This window comes from Rhipicephalus sanguineus, chromosome 1 (genome assembly GCF_013339695.2).
Source record: "Rhipicephalus sanguineus isolate Rsan-2018 chromosome 1, BIME_Rsan_1.4, whole genome shotgun sequence".
NCBI classification, from domain to species: domain Eukaryota; kingdom Metazoa; phylum Arthropoda; class Arachnida; order Ixodida; family Ixodidae; genus Rhipicephalus; species Rhipicephalus sanguineus.
In genome coordinates, this window is record NC_051176.1 from 329,498,497 (window position 1) to 329,518,738 (window position 20,242).

At 44.7% G+C, this 20,242-nt stretch overlaps 1 protein-coding gene across 1 annotated transcript in view; it reads right to left on the minus strand.

Annotated features, from left to right (window-relative positions):
* Positions 1-20,242, minus strand: part of LOC119379533 (WASH complex subunit 2) — a gene marked incomplete at its 5' end in the record, with an annotated part of 624,148 nt that overhangs the window by 31,446 nt on the left and 572,460 nt on the right. The window contains 1 exon segment of the mRNA XM_037648828.2: positions 7,689-7,848. Within this exon segment, the coding sequence (XP_037504756.1) occupies positions 7,689-7,848 (160 nt within the window).

Sequence of the window (20,242 nt, forward strand, 5' to 3'; positions counted from 1 at the left end):
CAATTTTTTTCAATTTGAACGCATCTAACGGCCGGAGTACCCCTGGGCGATCGGTTAGGTCGCTTTATTTGCAGCTGGAAAGATCACTGCACAGTTCAGACCCTCTGGTTTTACTTGCTGCACTGCATAAGGCAAAATACAAATATAACGAAAAAATGCACGAATGTAAGAAAAAACAGGTCCTTGTATATTGCCCAAATGACGTTACTTAACCTCGTAGTTGCGAGCTACCCTTTTATAGCACGAACAGGGCAACCGATAACGAAATCTCGCCTATTTATATAATTTCAATGAATAGCAAGCGGTGCATTATCTTCCTATTCGCGCTCCACACCAGTGGTATCAACAAGCACAAGAATGTGTATCACTGGGTTTTGCAAGTGTTTTACAAATGCGTCAAGCACAGCTAGTCGACTAGAACTCCCAGGTCGCAGCCTAGTCCGGTCGAAACAATTTGGCGAAAAGTGCCTCTAACATATGCGATCGCCTTCTTTTGGCTGCCAGACTTCCCGTCAAACAGCCTGCCCCGATGTGCTTCGAACGTTTGAGTCCTTACGAAACCGGTTAGGAAAAAAGAATGACCGTCAGATGTGAAATTAGAGACAGATTGCGGGCTGTCAGCATATGTTCCGGCATACAGAGAAGTTTTCATCGAGTTCGAAATGTTCTGCTTACAACTGAAACTTCATCCCAGAGTACCTTTTCGCTCGATTTATACAGCCGTACGCAATGCACAATGTATCCAACAGCGTCCGGATGCCACCACGCCAGAGAACAGCTAGAACATCTATGCGGCCACTGCAGCATGCGTTGCGGAAGGCGCGCTTTCTGCCTATGGCAAGATGGCGGCACGTGGCTTCAGCTGAGGGGCGCCTCCTCCACTCCAGCAAATTTTATTTTAACCTCCTTGTTTGTATCCCTGTGCACTGTGTTCCAATCCCTACTTGACCACGGGACTGTGCCCACTTCTTGGAAACGTGCCCTGGTAACCCCTGTTTACAAAGGGAAATCCAAGCCCTTCGACGACCCCAAGCATTATCGCCCAATCTCCATTACATCGATCGTATGCCGCACGTTCGTATGCCAAACAACGAACTCCTTGACTTTCTCGAGTGGACAAAGTTATTTCCTGCCTCGTAGCATGGCTTCCGTTGTGACCGCGGCTGGGACAGAGCCCTGGCCACCCCGAACCACATCATAAGTCAGAATACAACTGCACAGACACCGATCTCATTCAGCTCGACCTAAGGAACGCCTTCGACACCCTCAACAGTTCTCTCTTGCTGGACAAGGTGAAGGAATCAGGAATTCATGGATGCCTGCTTAGGTGGCTGGCCAACTTCCTGATTGGGCGCAGCCAGCGTGTCGTACATTGTGGCGCCCACTCTAAGAGGATACCTGTGCCCTCAAGAGCGCCCCAGGGTTCTGTTCTTGGGCCGACCCTCTTCTTGATATACGACATGCCCCATGACACCTACTTCCCCCTTGTGCAGTATGCGGACGACCCATTCGTCCTTGCCCCTATCGTTTGTCCCACAAGTCAGGATCTCCAGGAGTATCTAATGATGATCGACTCCTGGATCCTTTCAAACCACCTGAAGCTGTCCCCCGCTAAAAGCAGTGTAGTGAAATTCTCCAGTGCTCACCTGCCTGCCAAGCCCTTATACTCTATGCGTGGTATCCCTCTTCCCACAGAGGATTCACTGAAAATCCTGGGAGTCACATTCACAAGCACTCTGGACTTCAGCCTTCAGGTTGCAAGCGTTGTTGCTAAGGCCCGTCGTGTCCTAGGTTTTGTGTCCTGAATCTCCAAACCATGCGGCCCCGTTACATTTTCCCTTCTGTACACATCGATCGTGCTGCCCATCCTTGAATACGGCGGCGCCGTGTGGTCACCCAACCAATAGCACCTTATTGCTCGCATCGAAAGTGTACAAAGAAGAGCCTCACGCACCCTTCACACATGTTCCGTGATGTTCCCGGTGGCAGACTACGCTACCCGCCTGAAGATGGCCAAGCGGCATCCCCTGCACCAGCGTCGCACCGTGACCCGAATGCGCCTACTCGACGGCTCCCTGATGGACACCCCCTTATCGTCGGCAGTTCATGTGAACAAGCATTCGGGTCAGCCGGAGCCTCTCCACACACGAACTAAGCATCATGGTTCCTCCGCCATCCCAGCCACTGTGCGTTACCTCACTCTCCCCATGACTGTCCGTTCGCCTCCCTCTTAAACCAGCGAACACTCCAAACATCTTTGCTGTCTATACAGGCGGCACCTATCCAGCGACTCATGATGATTTCCACCCCCCCCCCCCCACTTTTTTCCCTCCCTCTCTTTTCTTTTGCCCTCCGGTGACGGGCTAGCAGACGCATGCGCGTAAGGGTTTTTCCTCTCTGTCTAGCCTCAGACGTCACCGGCAGGTTCATAATTTGTGCAAATAAAAATTATTATTATTATTTCTGGAAAGTTTTTCATCTCGCCGATGTAAGTGACGCGGCAAACAGGGAACTTCATAGACTAGCCCAGGGAATCTTCCTTTTAGCCGCCGGTCCTTTGGCCGGGGATAGAGTTGCTGAAGTGTTGACGCAAATTTGTGCGCCACCCGAATAACTTCTCTCCCCAACACCCTCGCCAGTTGCTCGCCGATTCCTTGGATGTACAGGACCGCGATGCGGTAGGGTTGTTTGGGGGAGGCTTCATTGTTAGCGCCACTCTTTGCAGAAACGGGTACGAGGGGGGAATTCCTCCAGTCATTGCGTCATTGGCATATTTGGCAGATGAAGCTCCTCGTGTACCCTTGTTCAAGAGGTCGGTAGTGGCCGCTTCTTCTTTTGTTCGCTTTTCTTTGGAGCTGCAGATGGCTTTTGTGTGGGTCAAGAGCATCGTGACAACCGATGCTTTGTGGGTGGTGGGGGTGGTTCTGTAGATATCGGCCGGTGTACATTGGTTTTCGGTAAACAGAAAAGCTCAAATGTCCTTCCACACCCCTTCCCCCCTCCCCCCCTCCACCCATCTCACTAGCACGTCGAGAAAAGGAAGAACGTCGTTCTTTTCACGTTCCACGTTGAATTGAATCGCCGGCTCGATTGAATTTAGGTGCGCTAGGAAACTGTTGACATCTCACCCAGTTGGCATCAGCTCGTGCTCATGAAGCGCAAAAAAACAAAAAAACAAAAAAGTCACAGTTTCGCTGCAACGGCGAAGCAATGAATGCCATAGCAACAAATTAGAATGTCACATGAAGAACGGCAAGCAGCTCAGAACTTGCAACGCGCCGCTCGAGCGCAAAGGACTCGTGAAAAGAACATACACAGGGTGACCGCGAACTAACAATGGTCACAGCTCGACACTTGCAGCGCACTGCTCAAACACAAGGACGGACACTCGAAAAGAACGCACAGGTACACACAAGACGAGCGCGAACTGTTACTGTTGTTACTTCTTCGTGTTTGAGCAGCGCGCTAGAACCCAACGCTCTTAGACTTTAAAACTGCGGCACGTAGAGTGACCGCTTCGTGTCTCCTGCCACACGGTGCCGTTAAACGCATCATTTACTTGGTGTTCCACATCATCAGTGGCTACAGAAAGGGGCCACCTTTTAGTGCGCATCTGAAGGAAAATGTAGGAGCGTTGCTTTAAGCGCGCCCTTCGGGCAATCTCGCGGGTGATACTACACATACCGAAGCACCTCCGAGCACCTCCGAGCTCTGCGTGCCGTTAGCGTTAAATGGTGTATATAAATAGCTCGCCGTTGTTATGCTAGACATCCGGAGGCGCGTGGCCGAGTTGTTTAACTCGGTAAAACTATCAACATGCCTTTCCTACTTTGAGGAATTACAGGAATGGAATTGAACTGCCCGGCCATTCCCAGAGTGGGAATGGGATAAGTTTTTTCGTTCCGAGGAATTGAAAGAAATGGAATTGCGGCAAGTCCTAATTGCCCGGAATGGAACTGGAAAGGAATGGAGGTGCCCATTCCGCAACACTACTTCCCAATCACTGCAATGTGCTCAGCCATAATTCCTCATCGTTATCAGCCACAGCACAAAGTGCACTGCCTTACAGATGTGTAGCGGGTACCACGTTTTTCAAAAAAATTGACGAAAAATTGCATAGTGGGAACTTCACTACTTGAGAAAAATAACGATTATTTATAGCGTAGTGGGTACCTTGCATGTGTACTTGTATTAGTTTCCCCAAGAGAATCTGCAAAGGGCTCTACAAAGTCCGCTCTTGCAGCTTTTGCTTTGACTGTGCTGCGTGTTCCGCGCAGGCCTGGCGATATTTTTATCAGAACAGCGGTCTCGCACATCAGAGAGTGCACTCAGTGACGTGCTGCTTCTGAGATTGTGCTCACTCCCTTGACACAAAGCATTGAGCCCACTAAAAAAATCGTATTTGTCTTTTGAGAAAATAATTAAGTACTATCACTTTGAAATTAATACTGCTTTGTGCAAGTTGGTAGGAATTTGTGGTAGAGTTGCTTCCGCTCCTCTGAAGAACGTGTTTTATCCTCGTCCCACTTTCCAAAGAGGAGGGCAAGTAACTACATCACAAATCCAATGTTTTTTATGATTACTTTCAAATTTTTGTGTAAAAAAACCGTTACGAACCGTTACGGAACATTTTTTTTTCGTTCCGGAACAGAAACGGAACGGAACTTTTTGCGGTGGAACGAAACTAAAACCGAAATGAAAAACATTTCGTTTTGACACCCTGGTGCGTACGATACAGCAACAGTAAAGTGACGGCGTCAGCTTAGTTGGCGATGTGCTGCCCACAACTAGAAACGATTGGCTTGACACGGCAGCAAATGCTGCGTATCGGCGGCGATTCGGCGATGTGTGTGTGCATCGTTTACATGCGCACACGCATCGGAGAAAGCCGGATGAGGCGTCCTCTCTTCTGCCAGTCTTTGTGTTCCGCGTCATCGTTTACAAATGCTTCATGCGAGATAGCCGTAATCTATTCCGCGCTTTGCTGTTATCAGCGGCGCTCATCACGAGATGCAAAAGTGGCGGTTGGCACGTACGTAGTTAAGCGGGTTTCGCGGCAGGTACCAAATGTACTTGCGAGAGCCTGGGCGCGCACCAAAATGCCTGATAATTGTACTGGGAGGCATTAAAGCTATTTCGGACGTGGCTGGGGCGATTTGACCGCTTCAGCTAAATAAAAAAGCATGAATTCGATTTTTCGGACGATTTCGTGGTCCCTAGGGAGTCCGAAAAATTGGCAGTTGACTGTAATTGCATATTTCAAATCAGCCGACAAATATACATGAACTTCATCTAAATCGATAAAGAATTTAAAAGAAAGTTTTCAAGTGCAGTGTGCCCCCTTAAGTGTTTTATTGACTATGAATGATTTGTATCTTGTTTGTCCATGCTAGGTTGTAGTGACCTTTGCTTATTGTAAAGTATGAATATTTTGAGTTTTGACTAATTATGCACGCATTGTCTCTCTTTTTTTATGTATACTCATAAAGGGCCTTTAGGGTAAATGAAGAGGAAGAAGTTTCCCACAACCTTCCTACCAAAAAAAATATGTGATGCCTCATTTACGACAATGTGATCACAGTTGCAGTTAGCCCATTTCCTCTGACTTACAGAATTATTTCAATGCCACTCTTTCATGAAAATTTTTCCATTGTACTAATAGAGCAAGTAAGCCCTTTGTGGGGATAAAGCTCTTAGAAGTGCAGTGATGGCAGTAGATTCCATTACTGCCGTGCAGCAGTGAGTTGTGCACAGATTAAGCTTAGGGGTGTACGAATATTCGAACACTTTTCAAATAGTAATTGCTATTCGGTTCGCATAGGAATCTTGCTATTCGAGGTATTCGAACTTCCGGAAAATAAATGTAAAGGTTTGGTTCACTTAAAATCAAATGACAGCTCTTCTAAATGATGCGTGTAAGCCCAATTCTCCTCACGATCTTTGACAGCAGTCACCACACCCTGACACTATTTTAAACAAGGTAGCTTGATCACTGTGCACAGACTAGAAAGAGTGCAGCATAACAGTGTGAAGCGCAGCATCTGCTTATACTGTACCTAATCCACTGTAACGTGTGCTCAATTTTTGAGAGTTCTAAATAGAAATGCATCTGCGCGTAATGTTACACAAGATCTTTTAAAACTACGGCATGCCGTTCTGTTGACGATCAGAAAAAAAAAGCAAGCCCAATGCACCCTCATAGAAAGTGAAATTTATTCTGCTGGCAGTTCCTTTCCTTCAGTGATCCAGTTTTGCTAGCCTTAAGGTCAATTCTTGATACGCCGCGATCGCGTGCCATTTTAAGGTACCCTTACCTTGACAAGCTCTGTCTACATGGAGCTGCTTTAGAACGCCTGCAAGCTTGTCATCGAGGTCCGAATACTTTCTAATTATCAGCCTGTAGAAACTTTTCTTGGTCAACATGAAACTGCAGATTTCCTTCCTTTGCTTGCACAACTCATGGACACAGATTTTGGGCACGCAGAATAGACAAGGCGCAGCTGCCTTCAGCACGCAAAATAACTTTCCTTTCATATGAGCTCTCATAATGAAAGAAGCGTGTCACCATTTATACTTTGCTAGCACAGACAGGCCGTAGTCGAGCACGAAATGAGCACGTGCAGACTACCTTTAAATGCATTCCGTCGTCATTTTGTGATGCCAATGTCACTCCATCTGCCACTGGCGGTCGGCTGTTGCTAATGTTGTGAACGTGGTTTTGGTTTCGTACTCCATCGACTTGTTTTGCGAAATGTGCTTTCCAAATAACATCTAGGCACCGTGAAATCAGCATGCAATATAAAATTCATTTGTATCACCCCAAAAATGGTGAAATATAGTTATCGTGGCAATACTGCACGTTTTGTCACCCGTTTCCCTATGCGACAGCTAGCAGCACAGTTTCGTTTTCACCCAGCAGACAGTGCACTGCCACCAGGTGTACGGGTTACCGTGCAAAAGGAATCGTTTTCTGTTTGGCCATGCTTTGCACTGCATTTAACGTGAAAACATTACTTGGCAAGGTTTGCGAAAGCGTGCATTCGTCCGGTGTCTGCAAAAGCCGTGTGTGGAAAACACGTGACCTCTTCCACCGGAACTGATGCCGACACCAACAACTGCCACAAAAACCACTTGCAGCAATGGAGTTAGGGAAATCCGTGAAGCAAATGAGGAACTCCCGACTTGAAGGGAGTGCACCCTTGTCCGCCACATCGGTTGGGCCTTCACAGAAGTTGAAGGAGGAGAGGTTGAGGAAATAGCATCTTTTCCTTTCGTGTGTAAAGTGTTGTCAACAGCACTTTGGTTGTACCAAATCATGTAAATAAACACCATTCGGCCTCTGCATTGCCTCATTCTTCATCAGACAGCTATGGAATACAACCTAGAAGCACCCCTCCAGCACTTCACCAGCCTAACCAAAAGAAACGCTTTCATGTTCCGATCTCATAAGAATATGCTTAGGCATCCTCTGCAACTTTTTTTTCTGTAATCTCACTTCGAAGTATTCGAAAAACATTAGAGAAATATTAAAAAAATATTCGATTCGATTTGCACTCGAACTTTAATATTCAAATTCGCTTCACACCCAAAATATTGCTATTCGCACAGGTCCAGTTAAAATACCTTAAATAATGATGACATGAAGTATGACTCCTTTAGCCAGAAATAAAAATGTGAAAAATACACACCAGTGTCCTCGCTGAACAATGTATTCTGCTTTGCTTGAGAGGACAATACAGAGTTGCCAGCTTTTTCAGACTTGGAAGCAAAAATGTCATCACCATCGTCGTCGTCGAAGATGTTAGTGGAAACTTTTTTTGATGTCTCCTGTAGTGGAGCCTTGGCATCCTGCATTCATTATAAGCTATTTACTACACTGAAATAGAGTTGGCAGTGATTCGTGGTAGAGCTGCTCAAAGACAAGGCAAAGTATTAACATTTAACATACACTGTAGTACAACCATGAAGATCCATACAAACAGTGACTCAAACAGGTGAATACTATTGCAGAAAGGGACTAAGAAAGTTAGTCGGCCCAAAAGGAATAAATTGTTGACAAAATTACTTGCACTTAACACTGCATGAAACAGTAACGAAGGACATGTTATGAACATGTTATGCAGACATGCAACAGCAAAAAAAGGCTTATAGTTTAATGCTGAGAAGTGTATAAGGATACTAAAATAATAATAGAAAATTGCACGCACTGTTATAACTATTAGTACGTGCAAGAAAAGCATTCCATCCTCTAATAAGCTGTAGAAGGAACAAATACTCATAGTCCTTATAGATGGTCTCAATATCAAATTCGTCTAGGTCCAAGTTAAAATTGGTGGTGTGGAGAAAATAACATGATGCACAAAACACAAATCTCATCATGGCCAGTGCAAATAAATCAAAAGACAAGAAGAGTAGAGACATATTTGCACAGTGCAAAATGAACACGGACAGATGAGAGGACACAACACAGGTGCTGTTTGATAAAACATATCTATGAAATTATTATTATGAATAAAACAGTTATTACATTATTATTAACAAAACAACATGAATTATTTCAACAGAAAGAAAGGCAATTATCAACCAGACCGTGCCAGCTTAAAAAATTTCCGAAAAAAAAGAACAAAAAAAAAAAAACAGGAAAGCTTATCTGTTGTGATACCTTAATTACAATCACGTGTGGTCCAGGAATGACACCTTAGCATTAGTCAGTGTGATAGATGGATGCCTTGCACATGTGTCCTTGCTTTTTCTTATTTCATAAGCTTCAGCAATTTCCTGGGTAGCCATACTACCGGCAATGGAAGGAAAGGTGTAATGAAGGCGTACCTCTCAAAGAGCTAGCATGCTCTCTTAGGCAAACATTGAGACACCGTCCCATTTAGCCAATATATTTGCCACTGCACGACAAAGGTATTGAGTACACAATGCTGCTGGCGCAGTCGGTGAAATGTGTAGAGTGCTTTGTAGACCAATTTTCATCACCAGTAGCTGCCTGCACTTCCTGCACCCTTCTGTAAACGTTTGTGCACAAACTTCCTAGATTCTTCCTGGCATGAAAGATGAAATTCACATCATAATGACTGCCATGTGTTTGCTCAGTTCTAAAAAAGCCTTGTGCTCATGTTGTATGCGAAAGTTATTTGTGTCAGGTTGGTAGGGTGGAAGCGGCTGGTTTTCGGCACATAACTCTTGCTTCTACTTCACAGTGAACAAAAAAATATGCAGTGGCTTAGCTCGGCTATGCCAGGATATACATGCGTTAGCTATGGTTCAGCTGATTATTCTTAGCTTTCTTTGTTGTCAAGCTTCTTCGCTTTTCTGCGTCACTTAGCAGCATTTGCATTCTCCTTCTCCATGGCTATACCACACTGGCAACGCTAGCCTGCTGGTCTGACAAATGGCTAACCTCCCTGTCCTTCCGTTTTTCTTTTCCTCCTCCTCCTCCCCGCTATATGTATACCCTCACTGATACGTCTGCGTATGCGTGCAAAATTAAGGGGCTGATATACTCCAGCGTAACGTCAACGCGCGTGCACGCTTGGCACAGCGACGCTACGCTAACAAACGCGCAGCCCTCTATAGTCCGATGCGCGGCGTGACCGACGCCTCCGGCGTCCGTCACGCCGCGACATGCGACATGCTGCATTCCGTGCCGGCGACGTCATCCAGACTGCACTGCATCTGCTTCTCTACGTGAAGAAGGGACGCCAAGTGCACTAAAAATGCGCAAACGCAGACCAGCGAGGCGCACGCTGTGGCTGTTCCAGTGCGCCATGTGACTTCACTGCTCCTCGCGCATGCGCAGCACGGCTCTTGTACACGCGCGCGAAACCGCTCCGGCTCGGCCAGTGTAGCCAATGCTACAAAAACAGGGGCTGGATGCAGCGGCATTGCTCTCAGATAAGTGAAAGAAGATCGCTGTTATCCCCTATCTGCCAGTCATTTCAGCTGGCAGTTGGAGAAATTTTATTTCATGATATCTGTATTGTCTTTGTGCCAGTACCCACATATTATATATTTTTTAAATTGTATTATTGTTTTTGTTTGCCCTGCTAGTGATATTATAAAGTTGTATTTGTTATATTTTGCGAAATCCATCCTGCGAAAATCCTGTAATGGGATTGCAGTAGTATTTGTAAATAAATAAATAAATAAATAAATAAATAAATAAATAAATAAATATGCCATAGACAAGGCAAGAAGGTGCAAATCCAGTGTCCTTATTAAAGGAGTGGTGACACAAAAATTTCGGACACAATTTGACTGTTGCATTACACTAATGGGTGCATATAGGTGCAATCTGCACAATATCAGCCACGAATACAGCCTAAAAAGTAGTTTGAGTTTTGAAGTTCGTGAAAGTGCCGAATCGGAAAAAAGAAGCAAAAAGCGATGATGTCATCGAGTGGGGCCATTTGGTAAGCAACGTAAGTCATGAGTTCTGGCTGGGTTACCGGAGGCGTGTACGAGACGGACAACGCTGGTAGCGACACCTGATGATGCATAGCCTAACCAGAGACCTACAAAATAACATTGCAGTGAATTACCCGCTTACTGACTCTGTGTAAAACATTAGCAGTGAGATAATTAGCAACTCTCAGGGTATTCTCATTGCTTTCTTTTTTTTCGACAAGAACAGCAACACGACAGAGAAAACAGAAGAAAAAATTATTGTAGTCGGACAAAACGCCACAAGATGTTGCTATGCGCTCGGCTGCTGCTACTGCTGCAGCAGTCAGCAGCTCCAGTAACCAAGTACAGCCGAACCCGCATATACTGAACTCGATAAGAAAAGGGAATTAATTCGGTATATCGCGTAATTCTATATAAAACTTTTAAAGAATTTACCATATTTTTGATGCGAATTTCGGTGTGCAAGTTGGCTTCACGGCACTGCTTTACATAGTGCAAGAAAGGCAGCTCACGACAATACGCGGGGATTTTTTGTTTAGTTCATTTTTCCACTGTTTGTAATTGGGGATGCGGGTTATATGCAGGCACGGGTTGTAGGCGAGAAAATACGGTATTGATGCAAACAGCAACTAAACTTATTAATACGCAGGTGTGCGTGCTCGTCAGGCGGTGAAGCCTCTAGTTTGTGTTGGCCCTAATCTTGGCATAGTTTTTCAATGTCATACTCGGCGTGCTTCTTAGAATGCCCTGCGCAGTTGCGACATCAGACTTCTTTTCTCTACGTTCGACTACAATCGCCAGCTTTGCGGAGAACAACCAGGTTCTTCCGTTTTACGGCAGCCATTGCGTTAACAAAGGGAGCTGAGAAGCGAATAACACCGAACGACTGCTGCGACAAGAAATCATGGGAGAAAGCATGCGATGACATGCTATGGTTTCTACTCGCTCGGCAGGGCGTCCTTTTAATCACACCGCTGACTTTCCCAAATGCGTCCGGGAAAGTCCCCTTCCTGTAGAAAAAGCCAACTTCTTGGGTCGTATCACACTGCCCAATGTTCGATATATCAAGTGTTCTGGCAATTTTTGTTTGGTGTATCCGTAAATTTTCCTATACAGTGACGTTAAAACATTGCCGTGTTCGAAAATAATTCGATATAAAGGATAATTCGATTTACCCGAGTTCGATATACTAGTCGGGTTTGACTTTGACTGTATCTGCAATTGTCAGGAACTGTACAGACAAACTAAAGCTCTCTACTGCTGGGATCGCATTGCGTAGTGGTCAGATAACTGCTTCAGGCCTCCGACATGTGTACGTGGGATTGGTATGCCTTGAGAATGCGGCGTTGCCCGATCTAAAGATGAGTCAGTAAGGCGTACATCACGTCACTTGCATGTTACGCATAAACACTGTTACAGAGAGCCAATGTTGTGATTTCACTGCTTCCTTCGTCACTTCTCAACCTGCTACTTTACAATTGATCGGAGTGAAAATGTTTCAGCACATCTAATGCTGCGACTACTCGAAGCCTCATGAAAACATTGCCTCAGTTGGACGACGACAACAAGAAGAAAATTGCAGCCATTGGAGAGATTTGCGAAGTGAATCGAGCTTTTCTGACTGATTTTTACACTCCTCCCAGCTCTTCCGTCCATTGCCGCACTAGATAAGCAACGTAGTTTGATGATCGAGGAAACAAGCACTCGCAACGCTCAACGGAGTAGATAAAACAGCAGCGCTGACAACATGGCAGAAGCTGGCCAGTGATGTCACTGGGTCTCGTGGTCACCTGATAGTATTTGTTAACGAGTAATGGCGACTACGTCACGGGGCCACCGAGTGCTCTTTGAAATCGAAACTGCCTCCGGTTGTAGCATACGAGCATATAATTAAACATTCGTGTCGCACTGGGCCAAATGAGTTTCATTGCTGCTATTAACGAGTCAGTAGCCATTGATTAAGAGCAAAAAACAGAGGTTCACAAATTTTCTGTCACCACTTATTTAACAACAGTTTGTAATGTAAGGAGAATAATTAGGAGAAAGGCAGTTCAGTATTCCCACGTGCCAGAGGCCATAAGCACAGCTTTGCGTTGGCAGTGATATCTTTAAATAAGGCTGTTAGACTGGGTATGCTATGCCATCATTCTTGTGTGTTTAGCTGTTATCGAGAGAACAGCAGTGCTGAATGTTCATTGTCTATGTGGGACCAGCAGAAGAAGGTCATTTCGTCAGCATCACACTAACAACAAGAATGGCAGGTGTTTGAGTTCAGAAGCTGCAACTCTGGCATTCCGAGGCTTGGCCATCCGTTCTTAACGATGTTAGTATGAGGCTCCTTGGAAATGTGGCCTGTTATAGTTATGTTACATTTTACTAGAGCGGACCACGGCTGGCCCTTATTTGTATATACTACAGCTACTAATGGAATAAAGGGGTCTTCTTTCGGCTACAGTTGCGCTTACTTGGGCTGACTGTCGCTCTGCATGTGCAAGTTGTATATACAACAGATGACGATGAGGGTAAATAAGGTTGGACTCGAATAAGCTGCAAAATGAGCCTGTTTCAGCCAGTGAAATTCCTGCCAGCACCAGGGCGGACAGCCATTCCATAAAAGCAGTGGTACAGGCTGTTCGAAAATTATCTTCCAACCTCGGAGAATAATGCCCACCCAGCTGCTTGATGCAAAGTGCTTTTGTTACACTGTTTGGCTGTGAAATGACAGCACATTTTCTATGCATTACCACAAGAGCAGTAGTCAGCTGCAACAAGAAAAGTGTAAGAATCTCGTGTGGGAAACAAGATGAGCGAAATGGACAAATTTGACATCACCATGGCAAAAACTCGAAGCTTACTTTTGTTGATACAACTAATGTTGTTGTTGGGTGGCAACAGTTCCACCAGCGAGCTCAAATGTTGGGGAAATCAGTGGATTCATTCGTCACAGGCCTTCACGAGCTTTCTGTTACATGCGGCTTCGGTACACAGGTAGATGAATTCGTTCAGGATCAGCTCGTGAAAAGCACTGCCTACTGACAGCTATGGGAGCAACTACTACTAGAAGGTTCTGCACTGACTTCACAACATGCACTTGATATTGCCAGAACCGTGGAAGCAGAGGAAAAATATTGCCACCGCTTATTTCGTTATTGAGGTGTGATCGGGTTTTTATCTTTGACCGGAATTTTAAAAATTTAAACGATGATTCCATCCTACAGTAGGTCAATAACTGTAAAATATGTGTCTTGGGACAATGGTCATGGTGAAGTTCAAGCTCTAAAGTACTGACTGAGCTGAAAAATAAAAACAAAAATGAAGTATGAATACACAATGGCAGGCCGCCTCATGTATTTACACTTGTCTAGCAAGTGTTACGAGACCACAGCCACTACACTTTAGTCTCTGCTGACTTATGCCTTAAAACGGAGAATTGGGCTGCAGATTAGGTTGAAGATATACAGTAAAACTTCGGTGATACGAATCTCGTGGGGTTACCAAAAATATTCGTATCATTCGAAATTCGTATCACCAGAAAACACGGAAAATTAGTATGCGACAAAAAAAAGTTGGCATACGTTTTGATTTAGTGTTTCTCAGGGCCGCAGCGACGTCACGAACAGCTCTAAATGACTGCCAGTAAAGTTTTTAGACGTCAACGATCATACTTTTACTCGTAAATATACGGTGCATGCGCGTATGTGATTAATGGACCAGATGTGTTGTGCCCCGTGACCGCTTGTAGCCCCTTCCTAATCTTACTACGCTTTTCTGCATGACAACGAGGTGCTGCGGCGAAAGTAACTTAAGAAGCGCTTCGCACATAGATAAGAGGCCAAACTCCTTCGCCACGACCATCCGCTTCGTCTCTTGGTGTCTTTGTCCACCTTTAATGGGACTTCATGACGGACCCGCAGCCCAAGTTTCAGTATTGTTTCATAGAACGTCTGATTGCGGGGACATGGCTTGCATCGACGTGGCAGGCACGTGTTAATACAGTACAAGGACGCTGCTGCCTCAAGCACAGCAGTACGCGTCCACGAGCCGGAAAAAAAAAACGCGACGTCAACGTCATTTGTAATCTAAACGTGAAGGCGCCTATATGCCTCCAAGATTCGCGCGCACTATCTCGGAGGCAACGACCTACCGTTGATGGTCGCGCAGCGCGCATGCCCGCGCCCGCGAGTGACTGCCGCGTCTTCCGCGACAGTGCAAGCAGCACCTGTTCGTAACTGTGCGCTAGCGTACGTTCGTATTAAACGTCGCGGGTTGAAAATCGGTTTGCAACAACCGTACTCCAATACATTGCAGGCTAATGGGCCATGGCCGGGGCCACAGAAAAATTCGTATCACCCCGAAATTCGTACGAGCCGTGATCGTATCACCGAGGTTTTACTGTACGTACTTTAAAAAATCAATATCTTTAAGAAAATGGAACACTCTTTTTACGAAAACATAGCGTCATTGGCAAAGAATAAAGCAAGATGCAAGGTTATGCTAGGACTAAAAACTCCTGGAAAGCGTTGTCTTCGCTGGCTTTCTGTACCTGGGCAACATAAAACAGCATGCAATATAGTAAAAGCACCTCCACAACTCACACACGTTGGTGGCTCTCCTCCAGTCAAAAGATGACCATGCGTGCCACATGTGTGTCCTATTCGTACTTGAGACAGGATGACTTCCTCGTGTCTTTCATGGCTCGGAAAAAGTGCTGATCTAAGCCTTGGTTGTATAATGTGTAATTTGTTTTCAGTCGCTCTATTCCAGTCATTTTGCCAGAGCTGGTTTATATGCAGCTCCCAGTATTCCATAATGTCTGCGCACCCAGCATACAGTAATGTCTTGATGTCGTTGAGCTGCGCTCATGTTTCTAATAAGGGTACTTACAACGGGTTATTGTGTGGCCTTCCTGATTGCAATACTCCTACCATGCGCAAAGAGTCTGTGAATATTACAGATTTTTTAATGTTTTCTTTTTCTACTGTGGTCCACTGCCATGTTGATTGCATGTGCTTCTCCTGTGAAGATGCTTTCATGTTTATTGGTTCTTTCTGTCGAGGAAAAAATCACCGACGATTAGTTACGATACTGCCTAATGGGTCATTCCATGCCAAATCATCCAGCGTTTTTCCGGCCATCACAAATATGGCTGCAAAAATTTCCACGCTTTTCTTGAAGTTCGAAACTCATTCTGCTCGTTTATTTCTGTTGCCAAAAATTTTCCCGCCTATTTGTGAGAGTTTGTAGTTTTGCACCGACTGAGCTAAAGGGCATCAAACAACAATTTTTTTCAAAGGACGTTTATGGGATGCACTCAATAAAATGGTATTTCTGGCAAGCTAATGAAGTGATGTAACTGTAAAAATAATGAATTATTTATGTATATCGATTCTTCGAGGGCTTTTCGCACGAGCAAAATTGAATAAAGTTGCAAAGTTTGATATTTTTTTCCAGGAACAAGGCAAACTCAAAGGGTAGAAATGAATTATGTGCTAGTGGCCTGTTCGACATACTACAAAAGAAAAATAATTTAGTCGCTGAAGGTGTAGCAGATCGTCTGCAAAAAAATTGTGAATTTCACTTTTTTTTAGAAAAATATGCACGATACTTCATTTGAAAGCTCTATGCATTAGCTGAACATAGGCAAAGTTACAAAAGGGTATTATTTTTTTAACTTGAGAAATGTTTTTTTGAAATTTTGTATCTCCACCAGCTTTTCGTCGACATAACTCAAGCGGCATGAAGCACTCACAATGGCAATCTTCAGTCCATGCGTCTGCATCCCAGGTCAGTGGGCCATCCCAGGTCAGTGGGCATGGACTGAAGATTGCCGTTGTGAGTGCTTCATGCCGCTTGAGTTACGCCGGCGAAAAGCTGGTGGAGATACAAAATTTCAAAAAAATATTTCTCAAGTTAAAAAAAAATAATACCCTTTTGTAACTTTGCCTATGTTCAGCTAATACATAGAGCTTCCAAATGAAGTATCGTGCATATTTTTAGTCCGACCACCAAGGCAAGTTTTTTGATGCTGAATACAGAGCTTTTCTCAAAAAAAAGTGAAATTCGCAATTTTTTTTTCAGACGATGCTACACATTCAGCAACTAAATTATTTTTCTTTTGTAGTATGTCGAACAGGCCACCAGTATATAGTTCATTTCTACCCTTTGAGTTTGCCTTGTTTTTGGAAAAAAATATCAAACTTTGCATTCTTATTCAATTTTGCTCTTGCGAAAAGCCCTCGAAGAATCGATATACATAAATAAGTCATTATTTTTACAGTTACATCACTTCATTAGCTTGCCGGAAATACCATTTTATCGAGTGCATCCCATAAACGTCCTTTGAAAAAAAATTGTTGTTTGATGCCCTTTAGCTCAGTCGGCGCAAAACTACAGACTCTCACAAATAGGCGGGAAAATTTTTGGCAACAGAAATAAACGAGCAGAACGAGTTTCGAACTTCAAGAAAAATGTGGAAATTTTTTCAGCTATATTTGTGATAGTCGGAAAAACGCTGAATGATTTGGCATGGAATGACCCTAATGCGAATTCTGAGTGCAGCTTCACGTTGGGGCAAGGCCAACTGTGTTTGAAGGTTTGGCTTTCCGCAAGGTATCCACTACGCCTTAAATCATAATTTTTGTGAGGTAGAACAGCACCCATTACGCCAATATTCATCTTTCTGCGAATAAGCGAGCTACCCGCTACACATCTGTAAGGTATTACGTGCACTTGGTTGATGCTGCATGTGGATGATGACGAAGAATTATGGCTGAGCACTTTGCAGTGGGTGGGAAGCATTAAACAACACACTCGTTGTGCAATTAGCATTGTGTGATGACTGGTTGTTGTTTTACTCTTCTGCCACGCTAGATTACATAGGGTAACGCGATTCCTTGCCCAACATGACACCTGTACAGGGTCTTTTTGCAAACGAGTTTCAAGCACCAGCGTGGTTCTGTGGTAGAATATTTGACTGCCACGCAGAGAGCCCGACATCAAATCCAATTCGATCCTGGGTATTTTTTTTTTCATGCCTATCGGTTACTTTTTCAGGTCTGTTGGTTACGCCACCTGCAGTGACGGCGACGCTGCTCAAAGCAGGATCGGGCGCCTAAGAGCTGCGCTCTGAAAGAGGGTCCTAAGGCCGCACAGGAGACGGTATATTTAGGCCTGTATTCACAAACGAAACTTACCGTTCACTTATCACTTAAGTAACCGATTGGCAGTTAATGCTTTCCACAGACCAATCTTATATTAAGTAGAGCTGTGCGAATAGCAAAATTTTGGGTGCGATGCGAATTCGAATATTGAAGTGTGAGTGCGAATCGAATCGAATATTTTTCGAATATTTCTCCGAATACTTCTAGAATATTTTTCAAATACTTCGAGGCAAAATTGCAGAAAAAAAAAAGTTGGAGAGGATTCCTAAGCATATTCTTATGAGATAGCAACATGAAAGTGTTGCCGACAACACTGTACATGTTGTAGGCAAAGATGCCATTTCCTCAGCCTCTCCGCCTCTTTCAACTTCTGTGGAAGCCCAACTGATGTGCCGGACAAGGGTGTGCTCCCTTTAAGTCCGGAGTTCCAAATCTGCCTTGTAAACATCGATATATAATAATATTTGAAATTTTGGATGCTAAAGAGCTTCAGCGTCCGATTTTCCTGACTTCCTGCCCAAATTTTAGGTCCAAAACAGCATTAATTGAGCCCCCACCTCTGCCACATCTTTCATCTCCATGTTGGAACCAGCTTTTTCTCGAGTTAATACATTTGCGACTGTAGCAGAGCTTGAAAGGCAGCTTTGCCGCAATGCGGGAGTTTGATGAGGTGAAGCATATTGAAAATCTGAAGGGGTAACTTTCAATCGGACGTTGACTGTATTTGTCTTTGGAAAGTTTGAACAGTTCGAATAGTAAAATTCCAGTGCGAATCGGATCGAATAGCAAACACTATTAGAAAAATATTCGAACTTTCGAATATTTGCACACCCCTAATATTAAGGTAAACTTAAATCGGCAATTAACTGCTGGAAAGTAAAGCACAGCTACTGGCTACCTTAAGGACGACTTTTGCTGTTTTCTCACCAAACAAAATGGCGGACTACTACGGCAGTCTTGCCAGTTTCGCCGATTTTGCTGGCCGTGTGGAAGAAATTACACAGGCTGAAGCATTTCGTTATGCGCCACCATTACGCCCAGTTCTCAGGGATCGGCAGAATCCTACAGAGGCGTATACCAACGTGGAATACCTGTCGCGGTACCGTTTTTCCAAGAGAACGGTGCTACGCCTGTTGGAAACGCTGCCGCTGGGCCCAAGTGACAACGAATGCGGTCACCCCGTTCCGCGAGTGCTCCAGCTCCTGAACGCATTGGCATTCTACAGCGCCAGAGAACCTTTAAAGTTGTTACCGGAGGCCTTGTGTGTCTCAAGTAAGTGCGTCACGCATCAACACACGTATATCAAGAATGATAACACATTGTTCCCGCGTGCCTGCTTTGAATGCTACCTCAGCACCATAATGACAACGATGAAAGGTAAAGGCCGACAAACGCGTGAAATATTTTTGACAGGTGAGCTTTTTTCACTCGCTTTTAGGTGGGCATCCGCAGCAGTGCATGCATACGATTAGAAACGGCTGGCAGCACGCATCCGTAGAGCTACTGTGGGTGCCCAACCATATCTATTGGCATCCTGCGTCCGTAGATCTGCTGCGGACGCCTGGCTGCAACGAAGCAAGTGAGAGACGCTCATCTGTTAAAAATATTATATTATTTTTGGTTCCTTCGATACGGTAACAATCCCCTGAGTAGGAAAAATGGGAACGCAGATGGACACTCAGAAAATTATAAGTTAGCGAAATACAACAAACGCTGAAAAGCAGAAAAAGAATGCAAGGAGCAAAATTCATGTAACGTGAGAAACAAACCGCTCGCATTGCTTGTGATGTCTCACCGTAGAAACAAACACACGTGTAGACAAAATAAGCAGGAATTGCAAAGGCCACTTTATCAATGTAGTGGTTAGAAAGGTTTACCTAGTGTCGGGAACGCATGCCTTCCCCAGCGGCGGTGAAGAAATCAGATTCTATGCACCGCGAGGTGGCACTGTGCGTTGCTGGCGCACTGGTGAGTAGCAAGCGAAGGTTGACGACTGCGTGCAGCTAGCGGCAGCACAACATCATCCCTGTTGCAGAAATGCTACCCGAAACACTTACTTTAGCAGGAAAGAAGATGACTTTTAAGGGCTCGTTTTCATTTGTTAGACACAATATTAATGAGAACTAACAGACAACAATGCCACGGAAGGTATAGGGGATGCTGTCTGTAGTAATTAGGATATAAATGTGAAGAAAGTAAAGTGGACAAAAACATAACTTGCCGCCGGCAAGGACCGAACCTGTGACCTTCGAATAATGCGTCCGATGCTCTACCACTGAGCTATGGCAGCAGTCATTTTCCCGTCCACTTTATGGGGTATATATGCGAGTTTAAACCTAGGAGTGTTAGTCAGCGCCGATCGCAGCCATGGCGGCGAGTGTGGAACACTCTTTTTCTGCCTGTTGGCGTCACATAGCACGTGATCTTTTTACGAGCTGGCAGCTCGTAAACCAGCTTGGACCAATAATCCCTCGCATACTACCTAAAGGCATCAAGTCTGCCAGAACGAGACCCTTTCTATGAATGAAGGAAAGATGACTTTTAAGGGCTAACACTCCTAGGTTTAAATTCACATATACACCCCATGAAGTGGACGGGAAGATGACCACCACCGTAGCTCAGTGGTAGAGCATCGGACGCGTTATTTGAAGGTCGCAGGGTCGGTC